Raw genomic sequence first — 19,569 nt, 5'->3', positions numbered from 1 at the left:
TGGATATGCTGAAGAAAATGACAATTGATATTGCCTGGGTTCCACATCAAATTCCAAGCACATAATTATGCTATGACAGAAAGCCAGATGTAGTTGTTCATGCCTGCAATCACAGCACTTGGGAGGCTTAGGCGAGGGAAATGCCATATTGAGTTTCAGTTCAGCTTGGGCTATAAGAGTAAGATTATGGTTTTAAAAGATACTGTGACAAGAAATGAAGTTGTTACTATGGGCACTGGAATTTGAAATGTTTCATTCAGTGGCAGTTTATAGGGTAGCAGAGTGGCACAGCTTCTAGTAATATCATGATTAAAACCGTAATTACTGAATGGACTATAGTTATTCTCTTATAAATCAATTTTTCCCTTTTAGCTTTTAATTTTATGGAAGAAACAAAAGATACCACATTTGTCTTTGTTCTGCTCTGTTTTCTAGAACTCATTAGGATCCTTGGGGGAAATGCACTCTGTTTATATTCTAGCTGTTAAGACCTGTTTGTGTAAGCGTGGAAATGTAATTTGCTAGTAGAAACTTAGCCGTTGATCATTTTCTTTTTCACTAGATCCGTTTTCAGTCAAGAGGAATGTTGCACGGAGCTTAAACAGCCAGCTTGTTTACGAATATGTTGTGGAGAGATTCAGGGCAGCTTATCGGTATTTTGCCTGTCCTCAAAGGAAGGGTGGAAATAAATCTACAGTGGATTTCAAGAAAAAAGAGAAAGGGAAAATAAGCAATAAGAAACCAGTGAAATCTGATTGTATGGCGACCAACTGTTGCATTCATCTTGGAGAAAGTACAGAAAAAGTAAATGCAGAAAGAGGTCAACCTGTTAAATATGATGAAATGGAGTTTACATCACAGAGATGTATTGTTGACAAAGACAATTTGTTGGTAAATGAACTAGGTTTGGCTGACCATGGACAAGATTCTTCATCTCTTTCTACTGCCAGTGAAGGTAGTGAATTAGAGCAAAAATCAGTTGAGAAACAAGGTGATTTAACACCTTCAGAAACTTCTTTAAAGAAGGAACTCATCCAGTGTAATTGCATTGGGTCCCCTGATGGAGCTGAATCTGCTGGAACAAACTGCAGATCAAATTTAGAAATGGAAAGTTCACATCAGATTGTGTGCAACAACGTATCTGCTACCTCTTGCAACTGCAAAGCTACAGAAGTTGCTTCTGACTTTATTGATGATGATAACCTCCCTTCCCAGGAATTGTATTATGTGTTTGATAAGTTTATTTTAACCTCTGGCAAGGTAGGATACAGTAAACAATTGGTAAAATTTGTGGTTACTGTATGACTATTGATAGTTTTTAGATTTATTAATAGTAACATAAAATAGCTTCTATGGTAGTGACTTGTTTTGGAATGATACTTTGATGTGTATCTTTATATTTCTCCTGTAGTTTCAGTTAAATAGAGCATATAAAGTATAAGAATGCATCAATAATCTACTAGTATTTGGTTTTCTTCTCTTTTTTTAATATGTGAAATGATTTATCTGATATTATGAAAATCAGATTAGCAAAGCAATATATATTATATATATATATATAATTATTTTTCTCTTTAAAAAGAAAGCAAAGTTTTAAATTTCAGTAATTTTTCCTTTTTATTTTTGGTGGGAATATATAACTATACTGTTAAGTTGTAGTTAAAACTAAGAACAAGAGTCAAAAAAATGGAGAATCTAGATTCTATTCTGACACTGAACGTTTCTGGCCTTTTTAATATCCTTTGTGAATTACAGGAGTCCTGTCCTTCTAAGTGAAAGAATCTGAACTTAAACTCTTGAGAGTGTACAAAGTACTACGGGGATTAGAAAATAAGCAATAACTGTTTTGTTAATAAAAGAGTTTTAGCTAAATTGCATTCCTTCAAGTACAGTGTATATTACTAAAATATCTGCATCCAGATGACATAATGATTATTTTATTTATACTTAATTGTAAGCATAGTAGATTATTGAGGGAAATCACTTATTGTTTTATCAATAATTGTTGACAAGCTTTAAGCTTGTTAACCTATTTACTGAGCAATATTTCTTTTTTAAAAAATCTGTTTTGTTGATACTGGAGAGATGACTAGGTGGTTAAGAAGATCCACTTGTTGGCTTACCTCTCATTTGTCCAGTTCTTCCTCTTCTGACCTCTGTGGGCACTGCAAACATGTACGCGCGCGCGCGCGCGCGCACACACACACACACACACAGGTGCATACACATGCACATAATATAAGATTTAAAAAAATACTATTAAGATAAGATTGGATTTTTTTTTTTTTTTTTTTTTTTTTTGGTTTTTTCGAGACAGGGTTTCTCTGTGTAGCTTTGCGCCTTTCCTGGAACTCGCTTTGGAGACCAGGCTGGCCTCGAACTCACAAAGATCCACCTGCCTCTGCCTCCCGAGTGCTGGGATTAAAGGCGTGCGCCACCACCGCCCGGCCAAGATTGGATTTTTAAAAACTATTTTTAAACACTGTTCTTATTTAATGTGTATGGGTATTTTGCCTACATGTATGTTTTTGTACTACTTGCCTGCCAGATGCCCTGAGAGGCCAGAAGAGGATAGACATTGGATCCTTGGGAACTAGTTAACAAAGATAGTTGTGAGTTGCCATATGGGTGCTAGGAATTGAATCCAGGATCCTCTGCAAGAGTAGCCAGTGCTCTGAACTGCTAAGGAATCTCTCCAGCCCAGATCAGTATTTTACAAGGCTATAGATATTATGCTTGCACAACTTTTGATGTGTTAGAGATAAGTTAACACCTATGAAATCATGACCACTGATAATGCCGCAAATATATCCATCATCTCAAAAAGTCCTTTCTCCGCCTTTTTTTTTGTTTTGTGGTAACTTTAATCTCTAGCAAGTTTTTAAGACTGTAAAACAGTATTAATCATAGGCATACACAACTGTGGCTTCCCAGAACCTGTATATTTTGTATAAATGAAATTTTGTACCTTTGGCTCCACACTTCTTTTTTTTTCTCCTCTACCCAGGCGGTATTTCTTTATTTTGTGTAAGGATACATCTGTTGCATATTATCCAGGTCACAGTATTTAGTTGTATAGACTGTTGAAAAGACTAACTAAATGACAGATTGTTAGAAAAACCTCTTAAAGAATTATAGTTTACATTCCTAATAACTCCCTCCCCCAAATTTATACTAAGGTAAGTACCATATCTTCTATTTTTACTTTACTAATAATCTGTAACATAAAAAAATCCATTGTGACTAGGTATGCCTGTAATTCCAGTACTTGGAAGAGTAAAACAGGGAAACGGTCAGTTTGAGACCTACTTGGATTGCATAGCCAGTAAGACTTTGTCTCAAAAAACAGAAAATAAAAGCTGATAAAAATTTCTATAGTACTCTTAATTGCATAGCCACATAATTTTTTTTTCCTTCAAGACAGGGTTTCTCTGTGTACTTTTGCTGCCTATCCTAGATCTCACTCTGTAGACCAGGCTGGCCTCCAACTCACAGAGATCCGCCTGGCTTTGCCTCCTGAGTGCTGGTTTTAAAGGTGTACGCTGCCACCACCTGGCTTATGGCCACATAATTTTACTTGTTTTATGACATTATTCCTCTAGAAGTTATGTATATAATCTGATGTTTACTTTTTTAAATTTTACATGTATGAGTATTTTGCCTACATGTGTGTATGTGCACCACATATGTGTTTGGTGCCTAAGGAGGCCAGAAGAGGTTGTCTGTCCCCCTGGAACTAAAGTTACAGATAGTTGTGAGCTGTCTTGTGAGTTTTGGGAGTCAAATCCAGGTCCTCTACAAGAGCAGCCAGTGATCTTAAACGTTGAGCCACCTCTCTGGTCCCCTTTGTTGTATAATTTGAATCAATAGTTTATGGCTATATAAATGTCGAGGCTAACATTGGAGGAATTCTTTTAGGTATACATAATAACAATGAGGTGTAGCAATCTTCCTTAACCATGTGTGCTTTTTATTTTTAACTCGTTGGCATAAGTATTTACTGTTTGATCCACCTGTCTTGGTGTTCTGCTAGATATTTAAAATGATGTCATAGAATTTGGAAATTCAGATAGTAGCTATTAACTACTTCATTATATGGACCTAAGTTTTAGAATTCAGTCTCCAGAGAACAAACCATAATACAGTTTTATACACTAGCTTGATTGATTCTGAAGACAGAAAATATTTGGAGTGAAATGAAAGATGCAGTTTTAAATTTCTTTATGAATAACTTTATTAGATTTCAGTTAATTAAAAATGCAAGGTAGGAACTGTGGAATGTAGCTTTATTGGTAGAATACTTATATGCATGAGGCCCAGAGTTTGATTTCCAGCACTATATAAACAAAGTGTGGTAGTTCATACTAGTAATCCCAGTGCTCGGGAAACAGAGGCAGGGGGATCAGAAGTTCTTGGTTACCAGTTTGAGGCCAACTTGGGCTACTGAAACCCTGTCTTACAAACCAGATACTTGGGGGCTAGAGAGATGGCTCAGCAGTACACTGGCTGCTTTTTCAGAGGACCCTGGTTCTATTACCACCCTCTGCACAGTAGTTCACTATCATGTGTAACTCCAGTTCCTGGGAATCCAATGCCACCTTCTGGCCTGGGGCACCAGAGATGCAAGTGGTGCACAGATACACCTCTAGGCAAAACACCAGTACACCATAAAATAAAGATAAATGTTGGGGGGAAAAACCCAGAGAAATAAATACAAGGTATATGTTTCCTTTGGGAGTTGATCAGGCTGTTTGAATTAATACAAACCTTTTGTATTGCCTGCTAATTCCTATATCTTATATTTCCAGGTAAATTGTTTTTGATGTAATTTTGGTGGGATAGGAAAGTAGTTAAAAGTGTTTTTATATTACAAGAATGTTACAAGAATCTCCTGAATGTATAGGTTGTCCAAACTAAGTTAATTGCATAGTGTTTGTTGCTGCTATATTTTTGGATCTGTTTTCTAAGTGTTGAAATAACTTAAATGTTCATTGGATTTTTTTTTTTAAACCATTATTTAGCCGCCAACAATAGTATGCAGCATCTGCAAAAAGGATGGCCATTCAAAAAACGATTGCCCAGAGGATTTCAGGAAAATTGATCTAAAACCTCTACCACCAATGACAAACAGATTTCGAGAAATACTTGATTTAGTATGTAAAAGATGTTTTGGTAAGTGTTTGGTACTAAAACTGCTGGAAGTAGATTGTTAGGTACTGAAATGTTTCAATTCAAAAACAATTTTCAGTTTTGACTGGGCAGAGGTTCCTTTATTAATAGAAAAGATCAAGCATAGTTATTTACTAAATGCTGAACATATTCAGGGTACTGTGTTAAATGTTAAGGAAAATACAATTGAGTCTACTTTGAGAAACTTAGACTGAATAATTGAGTTATCTAATATTTTAGTTATTATTTGTGCTTATTGAATTAGGATCATTTAAAGCTAAGTAAAGTTAAAAATTCAACTGGCATATCTCAAGCTTTCAGTAACTATATGAAGCTAGTGTATAGGTACTGCAAGTGTAGGGCCTGTGTGTGATTCACCTTGGTGTCCCTACACTGCACAGGGTCTGCCTGTGCCATTGCATGCTTGCTGAGCCAAGCTGTTGTGACTCTGCTGGTTACATCTCTTCCATCACATCCTCAATGCTTTTTCCTACCTCTTTGGTTGTTTTGTTGTTTTTCTATGTGTAACAGTCCTGGCTGTCCTGGAACTTGCTCTGTAGACCGGCTGGCCTTGAACTCACAGAGATCCACATGCCTCTGCTTTCCAAGCACTGGGATTAAAGGTATGCACCAGCACTGCCTGGCTGTTTCTGTTTTTGTTTTATTTTTGAAGCAGGGTTTCTGTAGCCGTGGAACTCACTAGAAGGCTTACATTCATTTTCAAAATTACTTAGGTTCATTATCTTTGTCCTACTCCTTTGAGTGAAGGCTTTTCATATATTCATAAAATAGATTCATTTGTCACAGTCTGCATTCCATCCTGAGATCCTTGGATCTCATATCATTTTGTAAAATTTGTATACCTTATAACAGTTTTATTAATTTTTTTTAGTTTTAGCCTTCAAAGTAGTGGGTTTCCATGGAATCATTATAAATATATATCATTATACTTGGTTCTCATTCACTTTGGTTTACTCTTGGTTCCATGATTTTTGTGTTAGAATTTAATCATGTTAGGCTAAATTTCAGAGGGATCAACTTAAAAGCAAAATAGATTTATTTTGGCTTAGTATTTGAGGGGATTTAGTCTAGGACCTATTGGTTCTTTCACTTTGTGCCTATGATGAAGTGGTGCATTGTAGCAGAAGTGCATGGTATAGCAAAACCATTCCTCTCAAAGTTGCTATGCAGAAGAGAAGAGGAAGCACGTAGGATTCCAATATTTCTCCTCTTCAAGGACGTGTTCCCTCTGATTGGAAGACTTTGTACTATTGTTATACCTCTTAAAGGTTCCATCTCAATAGCATCCTGGTCTAGAACCAAATCTCTTTTTAACACATGTACTTAACTAGCCCATAACATGTATGTCACCTATCCATGATGAGAATATATAGAATAGTTTCACAGTCTCAAACCAAAAAGAAAACAACTGTATTTCATCTATCCGGTTTCTCTCTCAACTGTTAAGTACTCATGTATTTGCTTTTTAAAATTATTATTACTATTTTTAAAATTATTTTATATGTATGGGTATTTTGCCTTCAAGTATGTCTGTATACCACATGTGTGGTGTGCATTGACCTCAAAGTCCAGAAGAGAGTATCGCTGGGTGGTGGTGGCTGGTGGCTCACGCGCGCCTTTAATCCCAGCACTCAGGAGGCAGAGCCAGGTGGATCTCTGTGAGTTCAAGGCCAGCCTGGTCTACAGAGCAAGATCCAGGACAGGCACCAAAGCTACACAGAGAAACCCTGTCTCAAGGGGGTGGGGGGGGGGGGAGGTGTCAGATTCCCCGGAACTGGAGTTACAGTTATGAGCCATTTTCTGGGTGCTGGGGATTGGACCTGGGTCCTGTGGAATAGCACCTAGTGCTCTTAACCACAGAACCATCCCTTCAGCCTAATATATTTCCTTTATAAAGGTAAATATTAATTGTAAAATTAAAGGTGAATATTAATCATAACATTTTTAAGTAAGTTCTTGCATTATTTCTGTTACTATATAGAGTTTTGGGTGTGAGTCTTTGGAGAAGATGGGGTGAGGGAGACTGTTACTAAGATATTTGTGTGATCTTGTTGAGAAACAGCGAACATTAGAAAATCATATGATAGTCTGTGGCAGGCAATTTGAAATAGTAAAATATTTAAATCAAGGTGAGATCTCAAAGCTGCAAGGAGGTAGAGTAGTTTATAGGGAAAATGGGAATCTTGACAAGATATTTAAGTGAATGCTTTGGTAACTGAACACATTGAGATAGAGGGAAATATGATTGTGGGAAAGGGTTAAATATCTGAAGAAGACAGTATTAATTAGTTTCAATAGGTAAATGTATTTGTAGATTATAAGGAAAATTATCATGTATAATATAAATATATTTAAATTTTTTAAAATTTTCTGTCCCCTTGCCCTTTCTCTAATACCATTAATGGTTTTAAAGTCATAAGTAGTGAAAATGTTGAGTAAAAATTTTTAGGTTAAAGATCTGAAGGAATTTATACATTCTATTTTCACTTTTCTTTCTCTTTTTCATATAGATGAATTATCACCACCTTGCTCTGAGCAACACAACAGGGAGCAAATTTTAATTGGCTTGGAAAAGTTTATTCAAAAAGAATATGATGGTATGTCATAGGCTAAAAGTTGGTGGTGGTGGTGGTTGTTGTTACTGTAATCACATGGTTTTGATTTTGATTGACTTAAAAATGTTTAACTGTTACATGTTAAGTACTATTCTAGTTTCTGTGGCTGTATTACTTATAAAATAGAAACTGCTCTCATGAGTATATTTAAGAGGGTATAGCAGTCAAGTTAAATAAATATAATCAATAAATGGTAAATGCTATTAAAAGTATGATGGTAAAAGAAGTGATAGATGGTGTAGTAAATCTCTCATGAGGTAGCTTTTGAGTTGAGTCTGAATAATATGAAGGAGCATATTATATGAATTTCCAAGGAGAGAATATTATAGAAAGAAAGGGTGGGTACTGAGTCTTAGATTATATCTAGCATTTTTAAAGACTCATTGGAGGTTCAGTGTGTTTGGAGTGGAATGTGTAAGATATGTTGTAATAGAAAGATGAGGTCATAGAGGTATCCTAAAGATTAGATCATTAGGACCCTTTGGACGTTGGTACAAGGACTTTTGTTTAATTAAAGCTATGTAGAATTTTTAGCATTAAGTGATACCATCTCAGAAAACAGATTATAGCACTCTAAGAGTGCAAGTAAGAACATTGCAGAGAACTGTGACATAAGTATAGATGAAGCACAGAAGTGGAGGAGGAGGTAAGTGGTCAGAATTGGGTTACATTTGAGGGTAACAGGAATTGCTAGTGCATGTGTGGTGTAAAGGAAAGAAATACTAATCATGATCTGAAGGCTTTTACTCCAAAATAGCAGAGCAGTTTTTTAGTGTGAGCATAAAGAATCAAGAGGTCTATGATCAAATATTTTAGAAAAGAGTATTTATAGTAATTTATTTAGAGCATCGGAGATGGCTCACTTGTAAACGTGGTAAGCATGAGGACCTGAGTTTTATTCTCAGAACCAATGTAAAAACATAGAGTGCAGGGGCTGAGATGGCTCAGTGAATGAGAACACTTCCAGAGAACCTGAGTTCAGTTCTCGGTGTCCAGTGGACTGTCCGTAATTCTAGAGACTCAACTAATTCTAGAGACTCAACGCCCTTTTGGTCTCTACCAGAACTTGCATGCATGTGTGCATACACACCCACACATACATGCCCACGAATACATGTTTGTACACATTTGTAAACTCAGTACTGAGGAGGCAGAGACAGGCCTTCTGTCCCTGGTGCTCCCTGGCCAGCTATCCTATTTGATGAGGTCCAGACCAATCTGAAGTCCCCCTTCTCTTTTAGATAAAGCTCATACTCAATTCTATTTATTTGATTAGGTCCAGACCAATCTGAAGTCCCCCTTCTCTTTTAGATAAAGCTCATACTCAATTCTATTTGATCATCATTGCCTCTTTTTATGAATATATTGTATATTTGAAAAACAAAGTCTCATACCTTGAAATACTTTATATTGAGAATACTTTAAAGGATATTTTACTTTAGTAGAATTCAAAGTAAAACTCATAAAAATATGGAACACTTGGACTAGTGAGATGACTCATTGGGTAAAGGTTCTCAACCTGGTGACCTGAATTTGATTCTTTAGATGGATGGAGACAACCAACTTCCATGAATTATTTTCTGATCTCCACGCGTGTGTTGTGGTGCACACACACGTGCACAAATAAAGTTTTTAAAATATATGGAATGCATCACAAATTTATATGCCATCTTTGCAGAGAGGCCTTGCTAATCTCTATATTGTCCCAGTCTTTGTATATGTGCTGCTGAAGTAAGCACCATAGGTTCTTTTATCCTCTTAGTTATCATTGAAATTTAATCAGTATTACATGGACAGATTTTTCTTTCAAAGTATGGGATTTATTGTCTATGTAATTAAGGGACAAGGAAATGGCTCAGCAGGTAAAGTCACTTGCCAACATGTCTCACAATCTGAGTTCAATCTCTGGGACTAACTTAGTGAAAAGAGAGATCCAACCCACACAAGTTTTCCTCTGTCTACATGTGCATGGTGGCATGCTCCAACTAATAAACAAATTAATTTAAATGTGTAATTAAACTTTAAGTTACAGCTTGTTTGAAAAGTGTTATAGAACTCTTAAATGACAAGGCATAACTCTAACATGATTTATATCTAGTGAATTAGAGTGACTATGGGAAGAAAATTGACCCTATATATTGAGGTGATTATTTAAAAGTACTTAAATTGTACATTGAAAGAACTAGTTTACTTTTGAGAGTCGAGTTATTGGCTATTGAGCTTAACCTTTGGTACTGGTGTTGAAGAACAACAGTAAGTGGTAGGTAGTTCAGTTGGAAGAAGCTAAAGGTCTTGGTGATTGGATTATGTAGGTTGAGCAAGGTATTAAGGACCTTATTTATTTCTGGTGAGCATCTTAAATAATGATACTGATTGCTGAGAGTTGGTGTTTTAATTACTTGTCTCCTTGCTTTGGCAAAATACCTGAGAAAAGTAATTTTACGGAAGGATTTATTTTGGCTTATAGTTTCCAGGACTAGGATCCATCATGGTAGCAGGAACAGGAGACAGCTGGTCACAATGTATCCAGTTAGGAAGCAGGAAATAATGAATGCTTGTGTTCAGCTCAATTTCTCCTTTTTATTTAGTCCATGGAATCATATCACCCACATTAAGGGTGGATCTTATCACTTCAATTAACATAATCTAGATACTCTCTCATAAACATGTCTAGAGATTCCCCCCATAAAACTGACAATGAACTTTACCAATCACAGTTGGGATTATAGGAATAATAGAAGGTTTGAGTGAGGTAGATAGTTTAGACATGTTCAGTTTATGATATGTTAAAAAGAAAATGCAGTTAGCTACTTGGGCATAAGAACCTAAGCACGCCTTTAATCCCAGCACTTGGGAGGCAGAGGGAGGCGGATCTTTGTGAGTTTGAGGTCAGCCTGGTCCACAGAGTGAGTTCTAGGACAGCCAGTGCTACATAGAGAAACCCTATCTCAGAAAACCAAGGGTAAAAAAAGAACCTAAGCAAAAGATCCTAGCTAGGGTTGGATGTTTTGGAATTTCTCAGTGTATCACTTTGTGTTAAACTATTAGTAGATGTTGGATTACTCCTCTAATCTGTTCATTGACTTGTTTTCTCGAGCTTAGAAAAGGCAAGATTGTGTTTATTTGGTTCTTCAAAGAATGGATTTGGATTCCGTGATAGTGATCTGGATATTTGTATGACTCTGGAAGGCCATGAAAATGCAGAGGTAAGAGTTAATATTTGAAGGGATTAGAAAGTTTGTTTTTGTCTAATGGTTAATGTGTTAATTTTGTACATGATACTGATTATACATATTACCATTTTTTGTATCACTGTGTTAGTAGTAGTGTTTGAGATGTAGAAGCATTAGCATTATGAATTTAGAAGATACTCAAACTCTGCTACTGTTGAAATCTGTTAAAAATAATCAGACTTAAAATAATTTACTATTCATCTGTTTTAACTTTTTTTTTTTTTTTTTTTTTTTTTGGTTTTTCGAGACAGGGTTTCTCTGTGTAGTTTTGCGCCTTTCCTGGAACTCGCTTTGGAAAGACCGGGCTGGCCTCGAACTCACAGAGATCCACCTGCCTCTGCCTCCCGAGTGCTGGGATTAAAGGCGTGAGCCACCACCGCCCGGCCTGTTTTAACTTTTATTGATTTTTTTTTTTGTATTTCATATCATGCATTCTGATCCTACTTATCTCCACGTCTCCTCATATCTGCCCTCTGCACTTAGAACCTCACCACCAAATCAAAACCAAATTTAAAAGATAACCCAAAAACCAAACAAAACAAAGAAACAAAAAAGAAGAGTCTTGTTGTGGAAGCTGTAGTGTAGCTCTTTGAGTCACACAGTTTACCCTTTATCCATTTATCTTTGCTTGCAAGTGTTCATTGTCACAAGTCATTGGTCAGGCTTGAGGCCTCTGGTTTGTGTTACACCACCTATAATGGGCTCTCCCTGGGGCTCCTCTTGGACATCCTGTTGTGGTTCTGTGTCATGGAGATCCTGCTATTTTGGATCTGTTGGTTCGTGGTTATTAGTTGCTTTGGGTGTATGGGGCGGGGGTGGGGGACGGGGGGCACGCATGGCACGCCACTCAACTCCCAAACAAATCACACTTGGAAGCTTATTCTTCTTACTTATAAGTGCCTGGCCTTAGCTTGGCTTAGTTTCTTGCCAGCTTTCCTTAACTTATTCTGACTACCTTTTGCATCTGGGTTTTTCCCGTTCTCTAACTTCTGTAACTCTTACTCTTTCTCTGTGGCTTGCTGTGTAGCTGGGTGGCTGGCCCCTGGAGTCCTCTTCCTTCTCTGGCTCCTCTCTCCCTTCTCCCAGATTTCTCCCTCTATATATTCTCTCTGCCTGCCAGCCCCTCCTGTCCTTCTTCTGCCTTGACAGGCACAGTAATGCAGCTTCACAGAGTTAAACAAATGCAACGTAAGCAAAAGTAACACACCTTAAAATAATATTCTACTACATTTCATCCCCTTCACATGCTTCAAAAGTTCATAGATTTGATGGAGGTTGGGGTGGGTAAACTCATAACCCTGGTTCTGCACCTGGGTGGTATCTGGGTTGGTCAGCCCACCAACTTCTTCTCATCATCACTACCCAGGTGAGCTCTCCAGAAATGCTTCGACTAGCTCATCCAGTGCAGCCTACAGCTAGGAATTGGGCCAGTTCTCCTCTCTGGTCCTTAGATCCAGGTCCCCCACATTCACATCACCAGAGCCAGCTCTACTGTTTTGGCCAGTCAAGGTGCAAGGCCCTCTGTCCTGATTGCTGTAGGGGGAATATGTAGGAGGTTAGTTTTCCTGCTCTCATGCCCTTAGGGTTACCTCATTTTCTTGTCCATCCCTGTCCCATTCCTCCTAACAGGGTCAACTCTAGTGTGCTGACCAGGCAGGGTACAGGGCCCACTCTCCTTTGTACTGCAGCTAGTTTTCTCACTCTCAGGACCCCAGTGCCAGCTTTCTTGCCTGCCACAGATAAGGGCCACAGTGGGGAGGACATCGTTCCCTCACCCATGCCACTGAATGGCAGATGAGGTAGGGCAGGGTCAGCTCTAGTGTGCTGCCCAGGTGGGGTGCATGCCTGTGGTGGGGTGGGGGCCATCTTTTCCTAGTGCTGGCAAGCTCTCCCCTGAGGGGTAGGGACAACTTGCCTGCTGCAGTATCCAGCAAGGGTCAGGGGCAGCCATCCCAGGGCCAGTGAAGGGTAGGGATGGTGCAGCACAGCATGGTTCCAATGACCTCCATGCTAACACAGTCCGTGGACATCACCACAGACCCCAGTTGCAGCAGGACCAGGACCCAGACATGGCCCTCTGCAGCAGCTTAGGCCCAGATACCACCATGGCCCAGGTGGCCGCACAGTCCACCCAGATCAGCACAGCCGCTGTGGCGGCTTGGCCTTTGGGTACAGACCCCATGCATCCACAGAGACTTTGGTGGCAACCACAGTCAACACCCTAGACCCCAGCCACCGTGGGGCCATGGACCCAGACATGCATATTCATCCTGTTTTAATGTAACAGCTAGGTCTTTGAAACTTTCAAGAGTCTAATAATGAACTGGATGAAAAAGTTAGCTAACCACAAGTTGGAATTCTTTCATTAGACCCAATGAGAAGCTGTTACTTGTATTTGGTTGTAAGCATTGATCTTGGTTACTCTGTTTCTTTTTTACACTCTCTCTCACTCTGTTACGTATTCTGTAAATTAAAAATACAGGCAGTCGTATAATTTATAAATGGATTACATTCTAAAAATTAATTGTAATTTTAGGGTGGTGGCATCTTTTCTATAGAACCAATGTTAAAATGACTGAAGGTTAGAAATTTTACTTTGGATGGAAGGGGAAACTAACATTTATTGAGTTGCTGTATACACTTACACATGCTGTATTCTTTTTCATTCTTAACTCATTTTGAGGTAGTTATTAATTACCCCATTTTCAAAATGAGGAGATTGAAGCTTCAAAAGATAAGCCAGGGGCTGTAGAGATGGTCCAGTAGGTAAAGATGGTTATTTCCAAGCCTGATAACTGAAGTTTGATCCTGGGATCCTCACGTGGTGGAAGGAGAGAGAACTAGCTCAGCAAGTTGTCCTCTGACCTCCCTGTGTGCTGTGGTGCTCCCTCTTCCTTCATACACGTAAATAGATAAATAAGTAAATAAATGGTACCCTTTCCCTCCAAAAAAGACAAATTGACTTATTTAACCACACCTCACTCACCTTGTACATGTTGAAGCCAGCATTTGTGCCTAGGGTTGTGTGGTTCCTGCTCTTCATGTTATATCTTACTGCTGCTCTGTAATTTTTTTTTTGCCCATAATGTAGCCGACTATAGTATTAATGATAATGTAGAATCAAACCTCTATTTATGAAGTTGAAAGCTCTCTAAATAATCTTGATATGTAAGGAGACAATGTAGAATCAAACCACTACTTTATAAAGTTGAAAGCTCTCTAAATAATGTTGATATATAAGGAGACATTTTTCCCAGTACAATCTCAGCAGTGGGGTTATGGGCATGCTTTTCTTCTTTGTGTTCCCAATTTTGTTCATGTGAATGAGAGTGTCCAAACTCTAGTGAAGGAGACTGGGTAGGGGAGAAGTGTTTCAGTCCATTGTTAGAGCATAGAGGAGGAATGGATGGACCCTTGTAGAGATCTTTCACCAACGTATCTATTGGTTTTATTTTTTTTTATCAATAATCATGTATGTCTCAGATAAATCTCATTGGCTCCATCTATTTATTTTAGTTTTGTTTTTATCTGTGTTGTGCAGTGCTGTTCTGTGCTGTATGTACTGTGCTATGCTACATTATCACAGGGTGTCCTGTAGCCCAGTCTGGCCTAGAGCTTCTCACTCTCTTGACTCCTACTAATCCCAAGTGTTCCTATAGATCGAACCCAGAGCCTTGTGTATGCTAGTCAAGCATTCTGTAACTGAGCCATATTCCTAACCCTGCTGTTAGTATTTATGTTTCAAAGTCAGGTACCATTTGTAAGGTTGGAACAAGGTCAAGCTTTTTGGCACCTGTAGTGGTACCAGTGTATCTTCTGTTAGAAAATAATTCACAAGCTGGAGAAATGGCTCATCACTTTAAAGTGTATTACTTACTCATCCAGAGGACCCAAGTTTGATTCTCAGCACCCAAGTCAGGCAGCTCAAAAGCTACCTGTAATTCCAGTTCCAGAGGATTGGAGGCCTTGAGCCTCCTTGGGCACCCACACATGTAGTGCGTGCGTGAGTGCGTGCGTGCGTGCGTGTGGGGGGGTGGGGGTGGGGGTGTGGGTGTGTGTGGGTGTGTGCATGCACACATACATTCCCATATACACGTTAATTTTTTTTTTTTTTTTTTGTTTTTTTTCAAGACAGGGTTTCTCTGTGTAGCTTTGCGCCTTTCCTGGAACTCGCTTTGTAGACCAGACTGGCCTTGAACTCACAGAGATCTGCCTGCCTCTGCCTCCTGAGTGCTGGGATTAAGGGCATGCGCCTCCACTGCCTGGCTATTTTAAAGGAAATAATCCAGCAGAATAGTGTAGCTTTGTGTTCCTGAGGCCGTTCTTCCAGAAGATGATTTTAAAATTGGTAGGCCTGAGGTAAAGATGGCGGTGATGTCTGGTACATCATTTTTTCTCACTCTAAGAAATTGATCACCATAAAATTTTTTTTTTTAAGTTTTATTTATTTCATATACAGTGTTCCATCTACATGTATGCCTGTGTGCCAGAAGAGGGCACCATATCTTATTGTAGATGGTTGTGAGCCACTATTTGGTTGCTGGGAATTGAACTCAGGAACTCTGGAAGAGCAGCCAGTGCTCTTAATCTCTGAGCCATCTCTTCAGCCCCAAATTTTTAAAATTTTATTTATCATCATCATTTTGTGTGTGTGTGTTTGTGTGTGTGTGTGTTTGTGCCCACACACACGCGCGCGCGCGCGCCTATGCATATAGATGTATACACAGCCGCCTGTGCCTGAGTCATGAGAAGTGTGTAGAGGTCAGAGGATAACCCTCTGGGAGTCAGTTCTCTTTCTGCTGTGGGTTCAAGGGATTGAACTCAGGTCATTAATTTTCATGGCCATTTTACAAGCTCGTGTTTCCTTGTTTTATAAAGAAACTTAATCCCATCACTCTGGGTAAGAGTTGGATCTCTGTGAGTTTTGGCCAGCCAAGGCTACACAGAGCAACCTTGTTGCCACCATTCCCACCTTCCCCAAAAGAAACGGGCTGAAGAGTTGTAAATACTGTCTCTTTATTTAAATTCTCACCCATGTGGAAGGATGTTGTCCTTCTCTATTTTGAAGAGCAAAAACTGATGGAGCAGGAAAGAGAGGTTTAGTTATCTTCTTTATTAACTTTAATATTTAGATTTGAATTAGATATAGAGAAGTTGAGACAATTAAAAAGAATAAAATATTTTATTCCAGAAGAGCTATAATTAACTTTAGTAAAAGAGTTTGTCATAATTATATATTTTACACAGTAAAGAGCAGTTACTTCTCCTTTTTAGTGTATGTGAATTAGTAACTGATGATTCTTTTGAAATCCCCAAATTTACCTGCATAGGTGCTTTCTTTCTTGTAATGAAGGAATATGTAAGTTGAATATATTCCAAAGTTATTTGATAATGACAGTTGGGATTGATTTTTTTTTCTAATGCTCTTTAGCTTAATACAGTTAATTTATAAAGCCATTATTTTCTGTTTTCTATTTTGATTTTCATTGCCATACCAATTTTGCTGTCTCTGCTTTTTTTGTTTGTTTGTTTTTTTGTTTTTTGAGACAGGGTTTCTCTGTGTAGCTTTGCGCCTTTCCTGGAACTCACTCTGTAGACCAGGCTGGCCTCAAACTCACAGAGATTTGCCTGCCTTTGCCTCCTGAGTGCTGGGATTAAAGGCATGTGCCATCACCTCTGGGCTGCTGAATGCTTTTTAATAGGTTTTATGTAATTCTCCAGTAACTCTGTAGGTCAGAAACTTATGATTATTTTGACTTTATAGAATAGTAATATGATGCTTGGAGGTGTTAAGAATCAGTCATGAAAACAGTTAATACTTACTTCAAAATTTGAGTCTGGGTCTTTCTAAATTGTGTGCCTGTGTTCTTTATCATTACAGTGTTTTGCCCTCACTAAACCTATCTTTAATTTCATTCAGTAAGTTTCAGCAGAAATGACATCTTACAGATCTTGCAACTACACCAGTCGTGTTTTATATAGAGAATGATCTACAATAGCTATACTTTTTTCTTTTTTTTAAATGAGCGAGTTTATTGAATATATAGTACCAGGACTAAAACAGTAAAACAGTAAGTAAACTGACTAAATGTTCTGCTTGGGATCCTCTTGTTCAAAGGGTCTTTCTGTTTTGTTACCTGGGCTTCTCTGGTGGTTTCTGTTAGATTATGTGTCTAATCTAACACTCTTAATATTTTTTTACTGCTTACTGTTTTATTCTTTTACTCCCATTTAATACATTCTTAATAAATTCCCCCATTCAAAACCAAAAGAATGGATATCATAGATAATTTTCTGTAAAAACAGATTCACATATTGAAAACCATTCTGCTTTCTTCATGCTTTTCAGACTTCAGTCAATGTGTGAATAACCTTGGGATCTTCCTAGAATACTTATTAGAAAGGCCCGAGAGTCTGCATTTCTACCAGGTTCCAGGTTTATGTTAATGATGGGGTCTTTGAACTGTTAACTTGGTAAACAAGGTTATACAACTCATTATGATTAGAGATTTTTAAGTACCAGTATTAAATACAGTAGAATTTACAGTAGGTCACATTGAACCCTACTTTCTCATTTATTTTTCCAGAAATTAAACTGTAAGGAAATAATTGAAAATTTGGCAAAAATTCTTAAGAGGCATCCAGGTAAAATTTTGTATCTTATCTTTATGACAAAAAGTACTTTTTAGCATTATAGAAAGTATTTAACTTGATTAAGTTTTTGTTCCCTCACCCTCAGGTTTAAGAAACATTCTGCCTATAACTACTGCCAAAGTGCCTATTGTAAAATTTGAACACCGTCGAAGTGGACTAGAAGGTGATATCAGTCTATATAACACATTGGTAAGATTTCCTTTATAGGCTCAGCAATCATTGTACTTTTTACTTCTATATTTTAAATATATTTTTGATATGAAAATATAACTACATCCCTTTCTCTCCTCCCTTTCCTCCCACCCTTCCCATGCACCCTCATGTTCTTTCCACAAATTGATAGCATCTATTTCTTTAATTATTATGTATGTATATGTTTGTATATATGTATGTGTATGTATATCCGTAAATATATAAATATAACCTGCTCAGTTTTATATAAATATATAAAGCTTACAAGTTACTTACTTGTATGTATATGATTTCAGAGCTGATCACTTGGTATTAGATAACCAATTTGGGTGCTCTTCCCTGGGGAAGACCGTTTCTCCTGCTCTTAGCATTCCTTAGTTGTCCTTATTTTTTTTTCTAGGCTAGGTCCCGTGAGATTTCCTCTTTCATTTTAGGGTATCTATTGGTGTAGTCCTTGTTTTCAGGTCTTGTTTAGACAGCCTTTGTTGTTGAGACTTCATAGGTTTTGCTTCTCAGAAATTTCTAGCAAATGTCCTGTTCCTGTGGCTCTTAAAATGCTGGGCGGTGGTGGCGCACGCCTTTAATCCCAGCACTCGGGAGGCAGAGGCAGGCAGATCTTTGTGAGTTCGAGGCCAGCCTGGTCTAGAGAGCGAGATCCAGGAAAGGCGCAAAGCTGCACAGAGAAACCCTGTCTCGAAAAACCTTAAAAAAAAAAAAAAAAAAAAAAAAAATCTTCCTGTCTCCTCTGCTGCTATGGTTTCTGAGCCTTAGGTTCAGGAGTTGTGTTTAGGTGGATCAGTTAGGGCTTGGCTTTGCATTTGATTGGTGGTGATTTTCTGGAATGATTTCCATTTGTTACACAGAGACGTTTCTTTGAGTGAGTCTTATACCTTCTCTGAGTAGAAGGATATTTAGTGTGTAGATCCATAAATTCATTGACCCCTGGTTGTTGACTAAGTTTCCAGTACCAGGCATGATTTCCTTCTTGTTGAGCTGGCCTTAAGTCTAATTAGAGAGACGTTGGTTACTGCCAAGGTAGTAGCCAAGGTATGTGCACAATTGCACCTTTGATATGTCTTCATGTTTGCCATTGCTTTAGTTCATCGGCATCATAACTGAATAGGAATATTAGTTACTTCCCTCTCTTGGAAGCTTGCATGGAGTCTTCTCGTATGAAAGCTAGTCCTCAGTGAAGAGACTTTCAGGTTAGAACTAGATTGGATCCTTTAGGTCATGTTTCAGAAGAACATGATGTCTTACTTTTTGTTTTTGATTTTGGAGACTGGGTTTCTCTGTGTAACAGTCCTGGCTGTCCTGGAACTCGCTTTGTAGACCAAGCTGGCCTGGAACTCACAGAGATCCTTCTGCCTCTGCCTCTTGAGTGTTGGGATTAAAGGTATGTGCCACCCCAACCCCCTCCAGCCCTGGCAGAACATGATGTCTTAAGCAATAGGAAGTTACTGTCAACTTCTGGGAGGCAACCAAGGGCAACAATAGCCTGTATTTTGGAAGTCTCTGGATAACCCTGACTCAATAAGGAGCTTCTCATGTCTAGTGTAGATTTTTTTCTTAAGTCTGTGGCTTTTGAAGGGAACATTTTCAGCCCAGATAGGGAAATTTTATTTAACTGTGTATGTATATGTATTGTATGTAATTTTAGATAATAACATGATTCCTTATGACCT

General features: G+C 38.2%; 1 protein-coding gene and 1 non-coding gene across 2 annotated transcripts in view; one reads left to right on the top strand and one right to left on the bottom strand.

The window, feature by feature from the left end:
* Nucleotides 1–19,569, top strand: part of Tut4 (terminal uridylyl transferase 4) — a 115,869-nt gene that overhangs the window by 57,090 nt on the left and 39,210 nt on the right. The window contains 6 exon segments of the mRNA XM_052718330.1: nucleotides 563–1,260; nucleotides 5,022–5,172; nucleotides 7,701–7,787; nucleotides 10,908–11,011; nucleotides 17,626–17,683; nucleotides 17,778–17,881. Coding sequence (XP_052574290.1) covers nucleotides 563–1,260; nucleotides 5,022–5,172; nucleotides 7,701–7,787; nucleotides 10,908–11,011; nucleotides 17,626–17,683; nucleotides 17,778–17,881 — 1,202 coding nt within the window.
* LOC128098023 (U6 spliceosomal RNA) lies at nucleotides 9,441–9,544 on the bottom strand. Its single transcript, XR_008214070.1, has one exon. It is a non-coding gene; the product is annotated as a U6 spliceosomal RNA (small nuclear RNA).

The sequence above is a fragment of the Peromyscus californicus genome, unplaced genomic scaffold, assembly GCF_007827085.1.
Source record: "Peromyscus californicus insignis strain IS unplaced genomic scaffold, ASM782708v3 Scaffold_5__1_contigs__length_169319896, whole genome shotgun sequence".
NCBI lineage: Eukaryota > Metazoa > Chordata > Mammalia > Rodentia > Cricetidae > Peromyscus > Peromyscus californicus.
Note: the sequence above shows the minus strand (reverse complement) of the source record. Positions and strands in the feature narration are given on the sequence as shown.